Raw genomic sequence first — 15,163 nt, 5'->3', positions numbered from 1 at the left:
CCAGCTGTTCAGCTGCACTGCTGCCCCTCAGAAAGACCCTCACCAAGGAGGATGGACCTCTCCCTCCTGCGCCCTTGGTGTGACCACTAGACCAGGCCAGGACAGCACAGCTCCAAGAGAAGTTGGAGCTAAAGCCACCAGGCCTCCCCTGGGACTCAAGACAGAGCCTGGGAGTAATCTGCAGGGCAAGTGTGCAGCGGCCAGGAGCAGGTCTCTGAGGCCCTCTGCCGGTCAAACCCAGAGGCACCTCCCCCTCAGGCCAGTCTGTCACTGAGCCATGCCACAGGGACCATGGTGACTGCCACACTGCGCAAAAGAAGGGGAGGCAGCAAGTCTGACGGCCACTGCATGCCTTCTCCGGGGCCCCAGGAAGAAGGAGAGGGCATCTCCCCAGCCCTGAAGGGAGCTGGGAGGTAGCAGCCTCTCCAGGACCCATTGAGGGGTCGGGGCTGCGTCCTCATCCTGGGGAGAGCCAGGCCCTAGGGCTTCATCACTGCTCTGCCCTGGGGGCCCTGGCAGAGGAAGGGAAGGTTGTGAACCTGATGACACCTAAGTCACTTATTATGGACTCATTAAACTGAGCTCATTTAAAATGAAGCAAACCTTGCTTCTATCCCAGCTGACCCAAGCAGAGCCTAGTGAACTCCCACTCAACCCCAACTCAAGGGAGGGCAAAACCAGCAACCAATGTGCCTGCCTGGCACCCCTCTTGCTGTGAACCTGGAATGCCAGCTCCCCAAGTTCTGCCCCTGCCTGACACCCTCTGATCACATCTGGCCAGCAGCAGACCCACCTGCAGCTCCCCTATGGCAGGTGCAGGGCCTTGACCTGTCCTGGTGGGGCAGGGCTACTGAGTAGGCCTGGGGCAGCTGTGTTAGGAGCAGGGCTGGACACCAGAGGCAGCTGGAAAGCAGGACAGGTGCCACAACCCCTCTTGCTTGCCTGGCCTACCCTGGACCAGCTTATTAGTGACCCTGCTGTGGGGATGGATCCAGCTTGTCCCCTAGAAGCAGCAGGACCTCTGAGCTGCTCCTGCTACCTCAGTTGCCATGAACAGCGCTGCTGTGTACACTGTGGATGCATTTTCGCCAATGGTGGGTACAGGCCCAGGAGTGGAACTGGGGCCTGGTTTCTCCAGGCCTTCCTAATGTGTCTTTTCCACCTTATCCTCCAGACAGCCAAAGTCTAGCCTCCAGCACCCTTGAGACAGGGTCTGCACTTTCCACTTCCTGCTTGCCTGGTCTCAGTGCCCTGAAGGGCAGATAGCAGCAGACCAGGATGCTGTCAGCTGAGGCGGACCTGGTGTCTCTCATGCCACACAGGAGACCTGCTCAAGTCCTGTGAGGACCACAGCAGTGATGCCCTGTCTCCTTCACTGCTGGCTCCCTCTTGGCCTCAGCTGTCTCAGAGCCCAGACCACCTGGGCTGCAGGACAACACAAGGTCCTACAGGCTACCTGGTATCCGCTCCCTCAGCACCTGGTTCCCATGTGGGAGGATCTGTGTGCCCTACATCCCCATCCTAAGGTTCTCAGCCTAGGCCTGGAGCAAAGGGAGCTACTTGAGCAGGGGCTGTACAGATGAGAACAGCAAGAGGGCACAGGAAAGGCTCCCCAACCCTGGCCCACTGAGAATCTATGCCCAAAGCCCAGTCACTCAAGGGCTATGCCATATGGAGGCCACCCCACAGATGGCACCCATGCCCAGGATGAAGGAGCCATGGAGCCATGTCACTCATGCTGACCCCTCTGGTCACTGCAAGTGTCTGGGACATTCACAGGTGTTCCTGACACAGAGTCAGATACCTTTGGTTCTCCTCATCGCACATCTGTACCTCAGCTCCCGGTCTCCCTGTGGCTCTAAGGAACCCTCGCCCAGCACCCTCTCTGCAGTTCACAAGGTGCTCAGTTTCTAGGGGGAGGGGACAAGACTGTCAGGGTGGATGCCGGTAGAGTAGGAGCTGTTGCATCTGCTGCCTTCAGAGGGGGTTCACTGGCCCCTCGACCAAGAGCCATCACAGTTGTCCCTGCAACATCCATGTGCACAGATACAAGGCCTCTCTTCCACAGGTGCATCCCAGACTGCGCTCCCATATGCCACCTGCTCAGGAATCCAGCTCCCAGCCCCACACCCTGCTCACCTCCTCCAATCCTCCAGGCCCTTCCAGTTTCCCCTCTCGAAAGGAAAACCGAGGCTATGCCCCAACCTGGGCTGGCCTTTTAGAGCTGGTGCAGCAGCTCCCTTGGGCCTCAATGGCCAGGTGATGCCTGAGACCCAGGGAGTATCCTGATCATCGAGGTCCCTTTACCACGAGGGATGTGTCGCGGTGGGGTGTCTGGGGATGAGATTAACGTTAAACCACAGACCCGAGCAAAGCGAAAGACCAGGTCTTCCCTAGAGCGCCCCTCTAGCACCGCGACGCGCACTGAGCAGGCAGAGGCTCGCGGCCGCTGCGCCCCAGCAGCCGGTGTCCCCCTGCGGGACCGCGCACTTGCCCCTGCAAGCCTTCGCGCAAAATGCCCGCCAGGCCCGGAACGTCGGCCCACGGCGGTGGCGCGCCCGGAGTGCTTTAACAAGGACACCTGGCCAACGCAGGAAAGACAGGAAGGGCGTTGTGGCGGAAGTTTCAAAAGGCGGGGCCTAGCAGCGTGGGCGGGCCTGGCGACGGCAGGGGCGCGGCTAAGCGGGAGGCGGGCCGGGAGGGCGGGGGCAGACGGTTTGGGCGGGAGGAGGAGGATCGCGTGGGGTATGGGGCGTGGTCTATGTATGACCCGCCTGCATGGCGGGGCATGGGCGGAGCTTCAGGGACCATGCACTCTTTTGGCTCTAAACCCTGGTTCCCGCGCTGCCGTCGCTGTCTGCCTCTCGAGGCCCTGCCAGCCCGCGACACTGTCCACGCGCGAAAGTCCGTACTGACACCGTCCCGTCCAGGAAGCGTCCTGACCACTATGCGCTCGCTCGGGGAGCAGGTGCGCGACTGGCACCAGGGTGCGGAGGCCGTGGCGCGCGGGGACTGGGGCTGCGCGCTGCGCCTCTTCTCGAGTGTTGAGGAGCTGCCCTCCAGGATGAGCTTCAACATGGGCTGCGTGCACCTGCTGGCCGGGGACCCCGAGGCCGCGCTGCGGGTGAGCACCGGGATTAGCGGACCCCTCGGGGTCCAGGGAAGCTAGGAGGGCGCGCAGAGACCCAGCTGCGAGCGGAGGACCCTACCCAGGGCACCCAGGAAAGGGTCCGGAAACCCCGGCCATTCAGCTTCCCTGCCCTCGTCTTGAGCCTCCAGGGGGCAGAGGCTGGTGGGAGCTATGTGGCTGGGATGGGGCTCAGCGATCCTCAGTGCCTCCACAGTGAGTATCAGACAAGCATCCCCCGGAGGCCAGGACCAGCGCAGGGGCCCCAAGCCAAGGCTACTTGCCCTCAGCCTTGGCAGGAAAGCATGAGGCTGGGGCCTAGAAGTCTGTGGAGATGGCAACAGACAGGGTCTGACCTCAGTGCTCAGCTCTCACTGTGGCCCCACCAGCTTCTGGAAATACCCTGAAACTCCAGGTGCACACAGCCTCAACACCTGCTATTTCAAACACTTCCTGGTCCTCAAAGGGTTGCCTGTCCTTGGGGATGTGAGAAGATGCTTGTAGCACCCTGCCTGTCACTTGGACAGCTGGGTTCCTACTGTCTGAAGATCTGTGGCAACTGCCTGCACACCATACAGATGAGGACCCAGTGCCCATGTAATGTCCCCACAGGGGATGCGGGGCAGGCAGAGCTGATTCTCAGAGTCAGTTTCCGCCTTAAGCCTATCCAGGAGGAAGCCACTAGGGTGAGTCAGGCAGGCTGACCTGGCCCCTATTGCTCATTAAACTTGATGCCAGGAGAGGCCACATTCTCTTCCGCCGAAAGATAAGAGGAGGTGCTGTACGAAGGTAGAGCATAAGCAGTACAGGACAGCGGTAGGCAGGGTAGGGACAGGAGATTCTAAACAACAACCCAGCAGCTACCATTGGTAAAACTGGCTGTCAAGGGGCAGGAGGGAGGAGGGGCTGGGCTGCTGTCTGCTGGTAAGAAACTTCCGCAATATTGCATTCAGGTGCTGGGTGGGGGCCAGTAAATGACATCCACACCCACTTTCAGGCCCAATTGCACCTGCTGCAAAGCTCAGGTCAAACCCACAGGCTCGTGCCTCCACCCACCCCATCTGTGCCCCTCCTCCCATCTGGTTGTACTGATGGCCACTGTCCTTATTTCTGCGGCTGGTGTGGAAAAAGCAGCAGTTTCCACTCAGACAGGTCTCCCATCCCATCTGGGTTGCTCTGATCCTCACCTACCTTCTGTGCCATTTTGTGTGAGCTCCCAAAAAGAGATCCTGAAAAGATGAAGCCACAGAGCTCCACCCCGAGGCAAATGCTACAGGCAAATGCTAAGGACATTTCCTTCTGTGTCTCTGTCCCCATGGTGGGCAGACTGGCTTCATCCCCACTGGCACAGGCCCTGAGCCTGTGGCTGCCACCTTGGGCAGCTGGGCTGTTGCGGGTCGTGGCAGCAGAAGGAGCTGCACTGCGCAGAATGCAAGTGGCCCTCACCGCTGGGAGATGAAATCTCCGTGTCTGTGGGATGAGGTGACCAGGTTATGGAACTTGTGGTGTGCCATGAACTTTTTTGCCCCCAGGCATTTGACCAAGCCGTGACCAAGGACACCTGCTTGGCCGTTGGCTTCCTCCAGCGGGGTGTGGCCCACTTCCAGCTGGATCAGTAAGCACAGCGGCCCTTGTTCCCTCTCTGAGGGCCCCTTTGTTTCTGCAGCCTCCCACTTTCTGCAGTCACTCCAGTGCCTTGGGCCAGGTGAGGCCACTATGGTCATACCAGGCTCATGGCTGCATGTGACCTTCATCTCTGCCAAAATTCCCGAGGCTCTTTTTGGTAGCCCTGGCTCTCTCTTTACCTTTCTGTATCATCACAGACCCGGTGATTATACCACTGGGCAAATGAGGAAACCAAGGATTTGTCTTGAGACACATCTTGGTCACCTTGCCCTCTATACCTTGACCCTTCCTAGAAGCAGGAGCAGGAAGGCCAGTGGTCAGGCCGCAGGCTCCAGTCAGTTAGGAGGCCTGCATAGGAGAGATAGGTGCCCCAACAAATGTTGGAAGTTTGGTTTGTGGGGAGGTGGGTGGGCAGAGGTCTTGGATCAGGAAGGAGGGTGGGGCAGTGGGCTCCCCTGGCAGAACTGGGAGCAGACTCATAAGCCTAGCCCTGGCCCCTCCACCAGCACATGGAGTGCTGACCCTTGGCCTGTCCATCTGGACTGGGTGCTCACTGGTACCAAACCTGATGACCACCATTGGCCTCCTGTGGGTCTCCCCAGAGCAGGGGAGGCTGGGTGTCCCCGGCTGCTCCCCACAGGCTCTGCCCCACTGAGGAGCCCTGTGGCCCATAGGTTCCAGGAGGCCCTGTCTGACTTCCAGCTGGCCCTGGTACAGCTGCGGGGCAACAGCATCATCGACTACACGCAGCTGGGCCTACGCTTCAGGCTGCAGGCCTGGGAGGTAAGGCCGTGGGGCTCTAGTAGTGCCAGCTGCCCAGGGCTGGGGGGTGTCCCAGTGGATGGGATTACTGTCATGGGTCAGGTGGGTGGACTCCAAAGCTCCCAGAGCCTGGGGATGTCCTGGCTGAGTTTTGCTTGAGGAGGCAGGGCAGAGTGGAGGTGGGTGGACCCTGGAGCTCCTTGTCCTGGGAGTACTATGAAAACACAAACCCAGGAGTCACAGTGAGAGCCTCCGGTGCCAGTGTAGAAGTCAGGGCTGAGGTCCCATGTTGTCTACCTGCCCCAGGCACTGAGGGACAGAGGGCAGGTGAGAGGTACAGGAACTTGGGGCCATGTGGCAAGCCAACTACAGGGACAGAAGCTTGAGCAAAGATTGGTGGGTGCCTCTTGGTGAAACAAAGCCAGCTGGGATGTGTGCTTTGGGGCCGGGACCCAAGGGAACCTCCTCAGATGCATCTCCACTCACAGAGGCATGGGATGGGGGTACAGCCATGTGTAGGCTTGAGGTGTCAGCCCAGGAAGCGTTTTGAGGCAAGAGTAGAGTGCTGAGCAAAGTGTGGCCTGGTCCCTGCCACAGCCCTTACATCAGCTGGATGCAAGGAGAGCTCTAACTGCTGTGGCTGGGGAGCCCAGGTGTGAGACAGGTGAGGTTCCAGGTAGGGGACAGGTGAAGAAACCGGTGAGATACACATGAGGTTCCAGGTGGGAACCAAACTTTGGATCTGACCCTTCTGTCGCCCACTCTCATTCTCAGGTACTGTACAATGTGGCGTCTGCACAGTGCCAGCTGGGACTCTGGGCCGAGGCTGCTAACACGCTGGCTGAGTCCATATCCAGGTGGCCAGAGAGGGCACGGGAGGGTCTGACTACAGCCCTGTACCACGTGCAGGTGAGAGGTACCCATGGCAGGTTGGCCTGAGACCTGCAGTTTGGGCTGGTATTTGTAGCTCACCCTCAAGGCCAGCTACATGACATGAAGAAGCTTATGAGGGAAGTGGAGTGGGGGGCTGTAGGAAGTGGGGAGGCCCCAGCAGGGTTCCCTGTTCTCAGGCGCTGCAGCTATCCCAATGACCACCAGCTCTGCAATGGCTCTGCCCCAGAAACAGGCCCCCCTGCAGCCACGGCAGGTTCCCCCCGGCGAGGTCTTCCGGCCCCACAGACGTTACTTGGAGCATCTGGAACCCGTGGACTTCCTAGGCAAGGCCAAGGTATGGTGTGGGCTGTTGGGCTGGATGCAGTGGCTTCTACGCTGGGCACCCTGTTGTGGCATAGGGACATGCGAGTCCCGCCCAGATCATTTGGAAGTTAGCTGGGCAGTTTGGGGTGACAGCCCCAGAGAGGGACCTGGGGGCATGCCTTCCTGTCAGGGACCTAGTAGGGGTGCTATCCCCTCCCCCTGCATCTCCAAGTGTCTTGTCTCTGCTGCAGGCTGTGAGGGCCTGGTGGAAACACTGGCCATCTAGGACCAGCACCAGGCCGCACTGCCAGAATCACAGACAAGGCGAGCAGCTCGCCTCTGAAGGCAGAGGAGAAACCTGGGGGCAGTACCGACTCCCAGCGTCACAAAGGGCCCCTGTGTTTGCACTGGGGCCCTTGGGCTGGCCGCACACCTGAGGTCTCTTGAAACAGTGCTGGTGCCCAGGGAGCCGCCACATCACTTGACTGTGACTGCCGTGAAGCCCCCACAGGGACATGTGGAGAGGGTCGTGTTCATGTGTCCATTTAGGGTCTGCGTATCACAGTCACAGCTGTTACATGGACAGCATGCAGAGCTCACGCCAGATGTCTAAATGACCACCCTGGGGGCTCTGTCATGCATTTTCCTGTGGTCTAGTGGTCTTGGGCTGAGCACATGTGGCCCCACGCTGGACTTGAGATGTGGCTGGGCAGGGCAGGCTGAGCAAGCCTGCAGGGGCCCTACTCAACTGTCCTGTCCTATCCTCCACCAGGTGGTGGTCTCCACTGTCCCTAATGACCAGCCTTCAAGTGTCCAGCCTCCACAGGTGGGTAGGTGGCTGTCCTGTCATCCAGATTGTCCTGCCCATCTTCATAGGACTGTCTTCTCTACATACAGCAGTTCTGAGCCTTCTTTCCCATGTCACTCCTTGCCTGAGACCCTGATCTCTGATGGTAAAGCGAGTTGGCTCTCCTATCCCCATGAGACTTATCCCACTGTGGTCCATCTTAAGATTTGGGGTAGGGACCTTTCGTTTGCCCTCCATCCTTGGCCAGGACAACGTTGTCACTTTATGCTTACAGGGACAGGGAATCCATGGTGAAGCTGGCTGCGGAGCTGTACCACGGTAGGAAGGGGCCCATCTCCCACACCTCCTGCTCCTCTGGGGCAAGGCCCTGCGGACCAGGCTCAGCCAGGCTGTTAGGGGATGGGACCATCACCACCTGTTCGAAGACTGAAACTGGCTGGGGCTCCCTGTGCAAGGAAGCAGGGGTTCCTATTTTCCCCTCCAGGAGTAGGGGACATGGTGGAGAGTGAAATCCAGAAGTCACTGTGACTAGAGGTAGCTCCAGGATGAGGGGTCAGTTCTGAGCAAAGCTGCATAAGGAAGGGACACCTTGACACATGAAGCCCTTGAGACCAGGGGCGCTCAAGTTGGAGGCATTGGGATGAGATAGACCTTGGAACCCTGCCCCAGCACTGCCTTGCATGCCTCACCTCAGGGACCCCTCCTCCCAGGCCCCAAGCTCTGGAGCCCAGAGGAGCCGCCACCCATGACAACTCCCACAGTGCAGCAAGCGAAGCCGGCTCTGACCCTGCTGGGCAGGCTGACCACCACCTGCCTGTCACCTCCCATCAGATGGTGAGTGGGGCTGGCACCAGGGACCAAGCCTGCCCCACATAGAGCCAGACAAGATCCAGCCCTGCATGAGGGCAGGAGGGCACTCTAGGGCCTGGGTGGGGGACACATGGTAAAGTCAGGACAAGTATCCAGCAAGGGTGGCCTTGGAGCACCTTGACCACATCTCAGGCCCTCCCTGACTATCCTGGGTACAAGGGACCAAGAATGAAAGAGCCAAGGACAGGTCAGGAGCACATGACTCTGGCCAGACCTTGGAGGTCCTGCTTCTAGCTGAGGGCATCACCACAGCCTTCCTTTCCTAGACTCCAGGGGCTCTGAATTCCTGGCTCCCATATGAGGGTCCCCAGCCCCAGGCCTGCCCCTAACCCCTTCACACTTAGAGTCCTTTGCACCAGGACCTAGCTGTGGCTTCCTTTACAGAGGCCCAGGGTGGCACCTGCTGGCAAACCAGTCCTTCCATCTTCAGGTGAGGGAGTCCATGAAGGGTGTGAGCTGGGACCAGGCCTCCTGTCCCCCAGGGCAAACTTGGGGCAGCAGCAGCAGTTGCCCTCTGGCCATTCCTCTGCCCCTTCCCACCACCCACCTGACCCTTATGTCTCCCACAGGGCTTCCCAAGCCCAGTCCCTTCGAGGATCCTGTGAGCACCAGGGTAAGAGACACCCTGAACCCTGGGTCTATACTGTGCCCCCCACCCCGTCTTGCCTTACCCAGGGATCCAAAGCCCCCCAGCTAGGGACTTCAAAACTACCTACCCTTGCCCCAGGGAGAAGCCACACTGCACTCCAAGGACTCCGTGATGGTTACAGTGCAGTGCACCCTCACAGTGGCACTGCGGGCCCCCCGAGAAGCCCAGCTGGCCAGCCTGCAGGCTTTGCTGGCTGAGGCCCTCCCTGCCCAGGCCAGGAAGGCACAGCTTAGGTAAGTGCAGGGTACACTGGAGGTTGGGGTGGGAAGGTGACCCTCACGTCCAACCTGTGTGCTTTCTCGGAAGTTACTGGGCCCCAGAGGATGGCCAGTTCTGGGTCCCCATCCTCAGGGAAGACACACTGCAGAAGGCATGGAGGGACACAGCCTCTGCCCCCCAAGGGCTGCGGCTCCAGTGCCGGGTGAGTTGAGCAGGGAGCTCAGTGGGACAGTGGACATGGGCCAAGACCAGGCTTTCAGGCACTTGGATAGCCCTGCTCCCCACCCCTCAGCCACCTCCTGCCACAGGGTGTTGCGGGCCGACCAGTGCTGTACCAGGTGTTAGCCCAGCATGACTACTCAGCCCAGGGCCCTGAGGACCTGGACCTCCACCGCGGGGACACAGTGGACGTCCTGGGCGAAGGTACCCCACAGTGGCCAGGTGGGGTTTGGCCCAGGGCCCAGCCTGTGTGGGGACAGACGCTGACCAGGTCCCCTTCCCACAGTGGATGAGGCCTGGCTGGAGGGGCACCGGGATGGCTACATCGGCATCTTCCCCAAGAGCTTTGTGGTTCCAGCTAGCGAAGCAGTGCAGGAAGACAGGCTCTGAGCAGCTGTCCATTCAGAGGGTTTAATAAAAATGGTGCCAGCGTGTTCTGTGTTGTGGACTTGGCGTGGACAGGAGCCCAGCACATTCCTGGAAAGGTGTGGCCCATGGTGCCACTTCTATAGGTCCTCTGATCACCAGGGGGCACAGAGGGCCCAGTGGCCACTTTGGGGTGCTGCAGGGTTGGCTGGTTGGTGTAGGAAGGCCCAGCTGCCCAGTGGCTGGGGGTGGAGGAGTCAGGGTGGTGTCCAGGCTCTTCCCTCAAGCACTACCCACTGACCCAGGCTACTTGGGTGTGGGTGACAGATGTTCATGGGTTGCAGCTGCAGCCATCACAGTCTGTCTTGGTAAGGCCTGGCCTAGTCCTGGAGCCATAGGAAATGGACTGCGGCAGCCCCGAGAATAGCCGCCAGGGTCAGCACTACAAATGCCACTCCAGCCACCCAGACCTTGTAGCTCTGTGCCCGCCACTCAACTGGCACCTCGGCTGGGATCATGCCGGTGAGGTTCAGCATGTAGCCCAGTGTCCAGCCTATGTCAGTGCCGCTGGCCTGAGGAACACAGGGGCTCAGCATTCTGGGCAGGTGCTCCAGACCCCACCCCCAGTCTTGTACCTGGTAGGGGCATCACCTGCTGCTGGAACTCAATGCTGGGCCAGGTCTCCTCTTGGAAGCCGTAGCCATCTCGCAGCAGCGTGAGGATGTATAGCCCTGAGGCACAGTAGTCCGGCAACCAGCGCTCCTGCCCAGGGTAGCTGGACTTCACCTGGAGCCAATGTGCCCGAGAGCCAGTGAGGGCCCTAGACCCCGAATGCTCCCTGGCCAGTGCCTGGGCCAGTGGAGCCTCCGGACTACAGGAGTGCCCTCCCTTGTCCCTGCAGGGACCATGAAGAGTGGGAGAGGTCCAGAACAGCCACCATGACCTCCAGAGGCTGGTCCCCTGGAGGCGGAGACATGGGGGCCTTTCAGGGGGCCCTTCCCTGCCCACGGTACTCCCACCTGCCAGATACTGACTAGCGTGGGCTCCACCATCAAACCTGGGTCCTGAGAAACCCCATAAGATGGGGAGGGTTGGGGCAGGGGACAGATCACCCACCTGCCACCAGGACCTCTGGCAGAAGTCCCAGATCGAGGCATTCACAGTGCCCAGTGGCTGCCTGGAGGTGAGGTTGAGGAAGTGGAAGGTGTAGTAGAAGCCGGAGAAGGCCTGGAGGGGAGGGAGAGGCTGTGCATGCCTGCAGGAGGTCAGGGCCTCACCGGCCTGTGCCTGCATCTTGTGCCTCCCAGGGCTCTGGTGGGCTGTCCCAGGGTCAGCCAATGCATGGCCCAGTGGGAGTAGGGCACCAGGTGCTCACGTAGAATTGCCCCTGCACGGGGGGCTGGTAGACCCCGTTGAAGGCGCAGTCTCCCTCGTCCTGGCAACTGAAGTTGAAGAGCCCACGGATGGCTGCCACGCAGGCCCCAGGGTTGCCTGTGCCCTCAACTGTGAGGTTCTGTGTAGGGTCCAGGGGCTCCGCAGTGTGAATGCAGGGCGACTCAGACAGGGTGGCCAGGGGCAGGGTGGTCTGGTAGCCACTGTGGTAGCACGGGTGTCGCAGCAGGGTGGTCCGGCTGCTCTACAGGGAAGGCCAAGGGCTGAGCTCCAGCCAGTGCCTCCTGAGTCCCCACACTGGCCTCCCCACACTGCCCAACCTGCAGCAGCCTGGCCAGGAGCCTGAGTAGTGCTTGGTCACGCCCGAAGCAGAGGTGGCTGTGTGTATAGATGCTGTAGTTGGTGCCATAGAGGCGGAAGATGGCCTGGCTGCTCTGGTCCAAGATGGGGCCACGGGGTGCGAAACAGATCTGGGTGGAGGCGCCCCCCATGTCCAGGGCACCCACCAGCATCCCCTCAGCAGGCTGAGTCCACTGTCCAGAAGAGTACTGTGCACAGACAGGTACTTAGCCAGGGCTGCTGCCCAGCCCCACCCTATCTGCCAGCCAGCACCCTTGGGCTACCACATACCTGGATGAGCCTTCCCAGCAGGTAGTTGACAGTGATCCAGCCAAAGGCACCTTCATCCTGTCCAGCCAGCACCTCAGCACCCCAAAAATCCAGAGGTGACTGGCTCAGGACCTGGGAGACAGCTACAAGGATGTCCTCCGCCTGGGAACTGTTCTTCTGTCTGGGCAGGGAATGGGGGCCAAGCTGGCAAGAAGCTGGGCTTGGCCCTGTTAACCCCACTTTGCATGTTGTGACCCAAAAACAGACCTCACCTAAGCAGCCTCATGCCAGCTGTGGCCCCCAGGAACACGGGTGTCTGCCTGTGCTGGGCTCTTGGCACCAGTGCCAGCGCCTTCTCCAGGCAGGTCCTGAGACTCTCGCCCGCCTGTGAGGGGTCCAAGGTGTAGGAGGAGATCCCAGGCCCTGCAATGGCACCAGGACAAGGTCCAGGCCGCAGCCAGGTCACAGCAGTGGCTCCCATATGAACACCCTGAAGCTCACGCTCACGAGCTGTGGCCGCAGCCTCATCTGTGCCACTGAAGACCTCGAGATCATCGTGGACTCCTCGGTGGGCCCCACACTTGCACAGTGGCCTTGGGACATGTGACCTCCAGCCCTGTACCCTGCTTTCAGAGGAGCTGTGGCCTTGGCCATTAAGACCCACAGTTCTGGGTGGGCAGTGAGGGTTAGGGAGATGCACGGTCAGCAGGGAGGTAGGGTGAGGGTCCCACAGATCGGGCCCAGGTCCAGCCCGGCCTGCACTGCAGCTATGCAACCTGGGACATCACCTGGCTGCTTGGAACCCCAGTGCAGTGTTTGTCTGACCTCCCCCAGGGCCCTATCCTGACAGTCTCGCCCAGGAACTGCCCGCTGACCTTCCACCTCGCAGGCTAGGGCCTGGCTGACCAAACCCGTGTCCTTCTCCTTGTCTGCTGGCCACTGGTACACAAAAAGTGATGTGTGGGAGGAGCCAGCATCAAACACGATCCCGAACTAGGGGGACACTGGATCAGTGGGAGTCCGGTGGCCAGTTACCCCACCTCACCCCCACCAGTCTAGGCTCACCTTGGTCTTTGCAGGCAGTAGGACACTGGTTGCCTCCACCAGGATAAGGATGAGCACAGTGAGGCCTGAGGCTGTGGCGACCCCGAGAAGGACCATAAAGATCCGCTCCTTCCAGGATGGCCCCATGGTGGGTGCAGGTACCTACGGGGCAAATGGGAGCTGTGGTGGGCACCAAGACTCCTGCCCCACCCACCCAGTTCCCCTAGGTCCTGCTGTGGGTCCTAAAATGACCCACAGGGTTGAGGGTAGCCCTTTCCTATGCCACTCTCAGGTGTGGTGGCCCTGTGGGACCCACAGAAGGGACGGGGGCTCCCTCACCCCATGCTATAGCCCAGCCCTGCTCCCTCTGCCTGGGGCCTCCTCCTCTGCCCCAGGCTGAACTCCAGCCCCACCCAGCCTCACCCCAGGCAGGTTTCTCAGAGCCCGAGCCAGGCAGGCGGGTGGAAGGTGCCTCAAACAAAGACCTCTGTTTCTTTCTGAAAACTCAGCCTGGGTCTCCACCCTGAATCTGAGACTTTTTCATTGGCCCCAGAGGGCCAGGGCAGGTGATCAGGGCTGACTGCACATTATTCCTGGGCTGGGTCACCTACTTCTCCTGCCCAGCTCAGGGCTCAACTCCAGCCACCCCAGCCTGCTGCATGAGGAGGGGCCTGCTGGCTGGCCCCATACCTGATACCTGCTGCACACTGGACACTGTAGCCCAGGCTGGACACTGCAGCCCACTGGACACCAGGCCCCAGCACTCGGAGTCCCGAGACTTAACCTGCCGCTTGTCCTCCAAGAATGCAAACACTTCCCATGTGTATCACCAAACCCAGCGCAGGCAGGCAAGGTCCTAGCTGTGTGTCCCCTCTGGACACATGGTGACTGCGCCCACTCTAAGGAGAGAAGGTGGAGGCAGCGAGGACAGGCAGCTTGCCCAGCACCCAACATGTACCCTCACCAGCACCCACGCCCCCTCAGGGACATGAGGAGCCTCCTCTGGGAAGGGAGGTGCTGAAGATCCCTGTCTCAGCCCCAGGAAGGTCAGGGAGGAACTCAGACCAGAGTCACAGGCTTGGACAACACCAGGAGGCGCAAGACAGGAGAGCAAGACAGTCCCCAGATGAGAAGTATCCCCAGACCAAGAAAGTCCTTCAGAGGAGGACAGTTCCCAAGCAAGATGGTGCCTGGGCCAGGAGCGTTCCAAGCCAGGCCACCATCTGCACACACTCACCTGGCAGCTGACCACACAGGACTGGGGCCACCCGTCCTGGGAACCTGTTGCACTTTCTTTGGTCTCCACCCACCAGGACCTAGGGCAGAGGTGCCGGACACGTCGGCCCTATCCCACCACCCTGGTGCAGAGGTCAGGGTGCCCCCAGCTCTGCTCTGCCTGAATCACTCACCCTCCTGATCCCCGGCCCCCGACCCTGGAAGGAGGCAGGGTTCTCACGGTGACCTCAGAGCTGCCCTGGGGATGTGGACAGACAGGGGTGGGGGAGCCGGGGCCTTGCAGTTGGACCTTGCCCTCTGTCCTGTCTGCGAGGTTTGTCCAAGGTAGAGTCAGGTGATGCTGACCAGGAGGCAAGAGGCAAACAGGGCTAGCCACTGCCTGGGGGAGGGGAAGATCAGGCAAGGCCCATTTTCCTCCACCCTGCTTGGTTGTTTTTCCATCCTGAGGTGCAGTTTTCTTTCTACCCAAGCAGCCTGTGTGTGCCATTGCCAGGGACTTTGTCGCCCCCTGCTGGGCTTTCCCACTCAGTCCCTGACCTCTGGATGGGGTCAGGTCCCTGAGGTCCCCTTTTACTTGGACCAAGGCAGTATGACAAATGTCTCCCCTTCAGCTGAGCAGGTCAGCTGGCACTCCACCTGTGGGGGTCCACAGGAGAGCCACCAGAGCCAAGGGCTTCAGCCAGATACAACCTGGGCAACTGCTTCCTCCCAGCAGGCACTCTTGGGATGTGCTTGCCGCCTCATGCAGGTTTAAATTGCGTCTTCCAAAAGATCAGTGATGTGGGATCTTGGTCAACATGATGTGCCTCATCCCAGCCTTCCCTATACTGGGAATTGAACCCAGAACTTTCACAATGAACTAAATCTCCAAGTTTTTTAAAATTTTTTTTTATTTTTCAAGTTTTGTTTTGCGTCTTTATGTTGCTAAGTTGCCCCGGCTAGCCTTAAACTTGTGATCCTCTTGCCTCAGCCTCTCAAAGTATTAGAATGATACCACCATGCATCGCTGGTCTGTGCTTTTGTTTTTGGTACCAGAAAT

At 59.9% G+C, this 15,163-nt stretch overlaps 1 protein-coding gene and 1 non-coding gene across 7 annotated transcripts; one reads left to right on the top strand and one right to left on the bottom strand.

Moving 5' to 3' along the window:
* The first annotated feature begins 2,799 nt into the window (after positions 1-2,799).
* Noxa1 (NADPH oxidase activator 1) lies at positions 2,800-9,911 on the top strand. 2 transcript variants are annotated; one of them, XR_010045995.1, is made up of 14 exons: positions 2,800-3,124; positions 4,660-4,742; positions 5,428-5,536; positions 6,290-6,424; positions 6,636-6,743; positions 7,485-7,538; positions 7,795-7,838; positions 8,231-8,354; positions 8,775-8,820; positions 8,960-9,003; positions 9,118-9,272; positions 9,346-9,460; positions 9,551-9,681; positions 9,764-9,911. It is a non-coding gene; the product is annotated as an NADPH oxidase activator 1 (transcript). The 2 variants fall into 2 exon arrangements; XR_216353.4 differs by having other exon boundaries at positions 2,802-3,124; positions 9,567-9,681.
* On the bottom strand, positions 9,875-14,626 carry Entpd8 (ectonucleoside triphosphate diphosphohydrolase 8). 5 transcript variants are annotated; one of them, XM_063244322.1, is made up of 11 exons: positions 14,298-14,626; positions 14,126-14,204; positions 13,673-13,787; positions 12,910-13,050; positions 12,117-12,267; positions 11,866-12,025; positions 11,556-11,783; positions 11,219-11,479; positions 10,960-11,070; positions 10,495-10,629; positions 9,875-10,415 (listed from the first exon to the last, which is right to left on the bottom strand). In XM_063244322.1, exons 1-11 carry the CDS (start codon positions 14,609-14,611, stop codon positions 10,224-10,226), a joined length of 1,887 nt encoding a protein of 628 aa, XP_063100392.1. In that variant the 5' UTR covers positions 14,612-14,626; the 3' UTR covers positions 9,875-10,223. The 5 variants fall into 5 exon arrangements, with proteins under 5 accessions (XP_063100392.1, XP_023422151.1, XP_023422154.1 ...); XM_023566383.2 differs by lacking the exon at positions 13,673-13,787 and adding an exon at positions 12,720-12,837 and having other exon boundaries at positions 14,298-14,463; XM_023566386.2 differs by lacking the exon at positions 14,298-14,626 and adding an exon at positions 12,720-12,837 and having other exon boundaries at positions 13,579-13,787; positions 14,126-14,195.
* Between the last annotated feature and the right edge of the window lie 537 nt (positions 14,627-15,163).

This window comes from Cavia porcellus, unplaced genomic scaffold (genome assembly GCF_034190915.1).
Source record: "Cavia porcellus strain 051 isolate PalLab524CR breed Dunkin Hartley unplaced genomic scaffold, mCavPor4.1 scaffold_49, whole genome shotgun sequence".
NCBI classification, from domain to species: domain Eukaryota; kingdom Metazoa; phylum Chordata; class Mammalia; order Rodentia; family Caviidae; genus Cavia; species Cavia porcellus.
This window is presented reverse-complemented; position numbering and strand designations above follow the sequence as displayed.

What these genes read in the sequence shown, in the direction of transcription:
- Entpd8 (XM_063244322.1), bottom strand. Translation starts at nt 14,611, where the DNA reads ATGGCACACACAGGCTGCTTGGGTAGAAAGAAAACTGCACCTCAGGAT. An exon ending in GCTGGCATGAGGCTGCTTAG is followed by an intron (nt 12,026 to 12,116) that starts GTGAGGTCTGTT and finishes TTCCCTGCCCAG; the next exon opens with ACAGAAGAACAGTTCCCAGG. An exon ending in TCCTGGCCAGGCTGCTGCAG is followed by an intron (nt 11,480 to 11,555) that starts GTTGGGCAGTGT and finishes CCTTCCCTGTAG; the next exon opens with AGCAGCCGGACCACCCTGCT.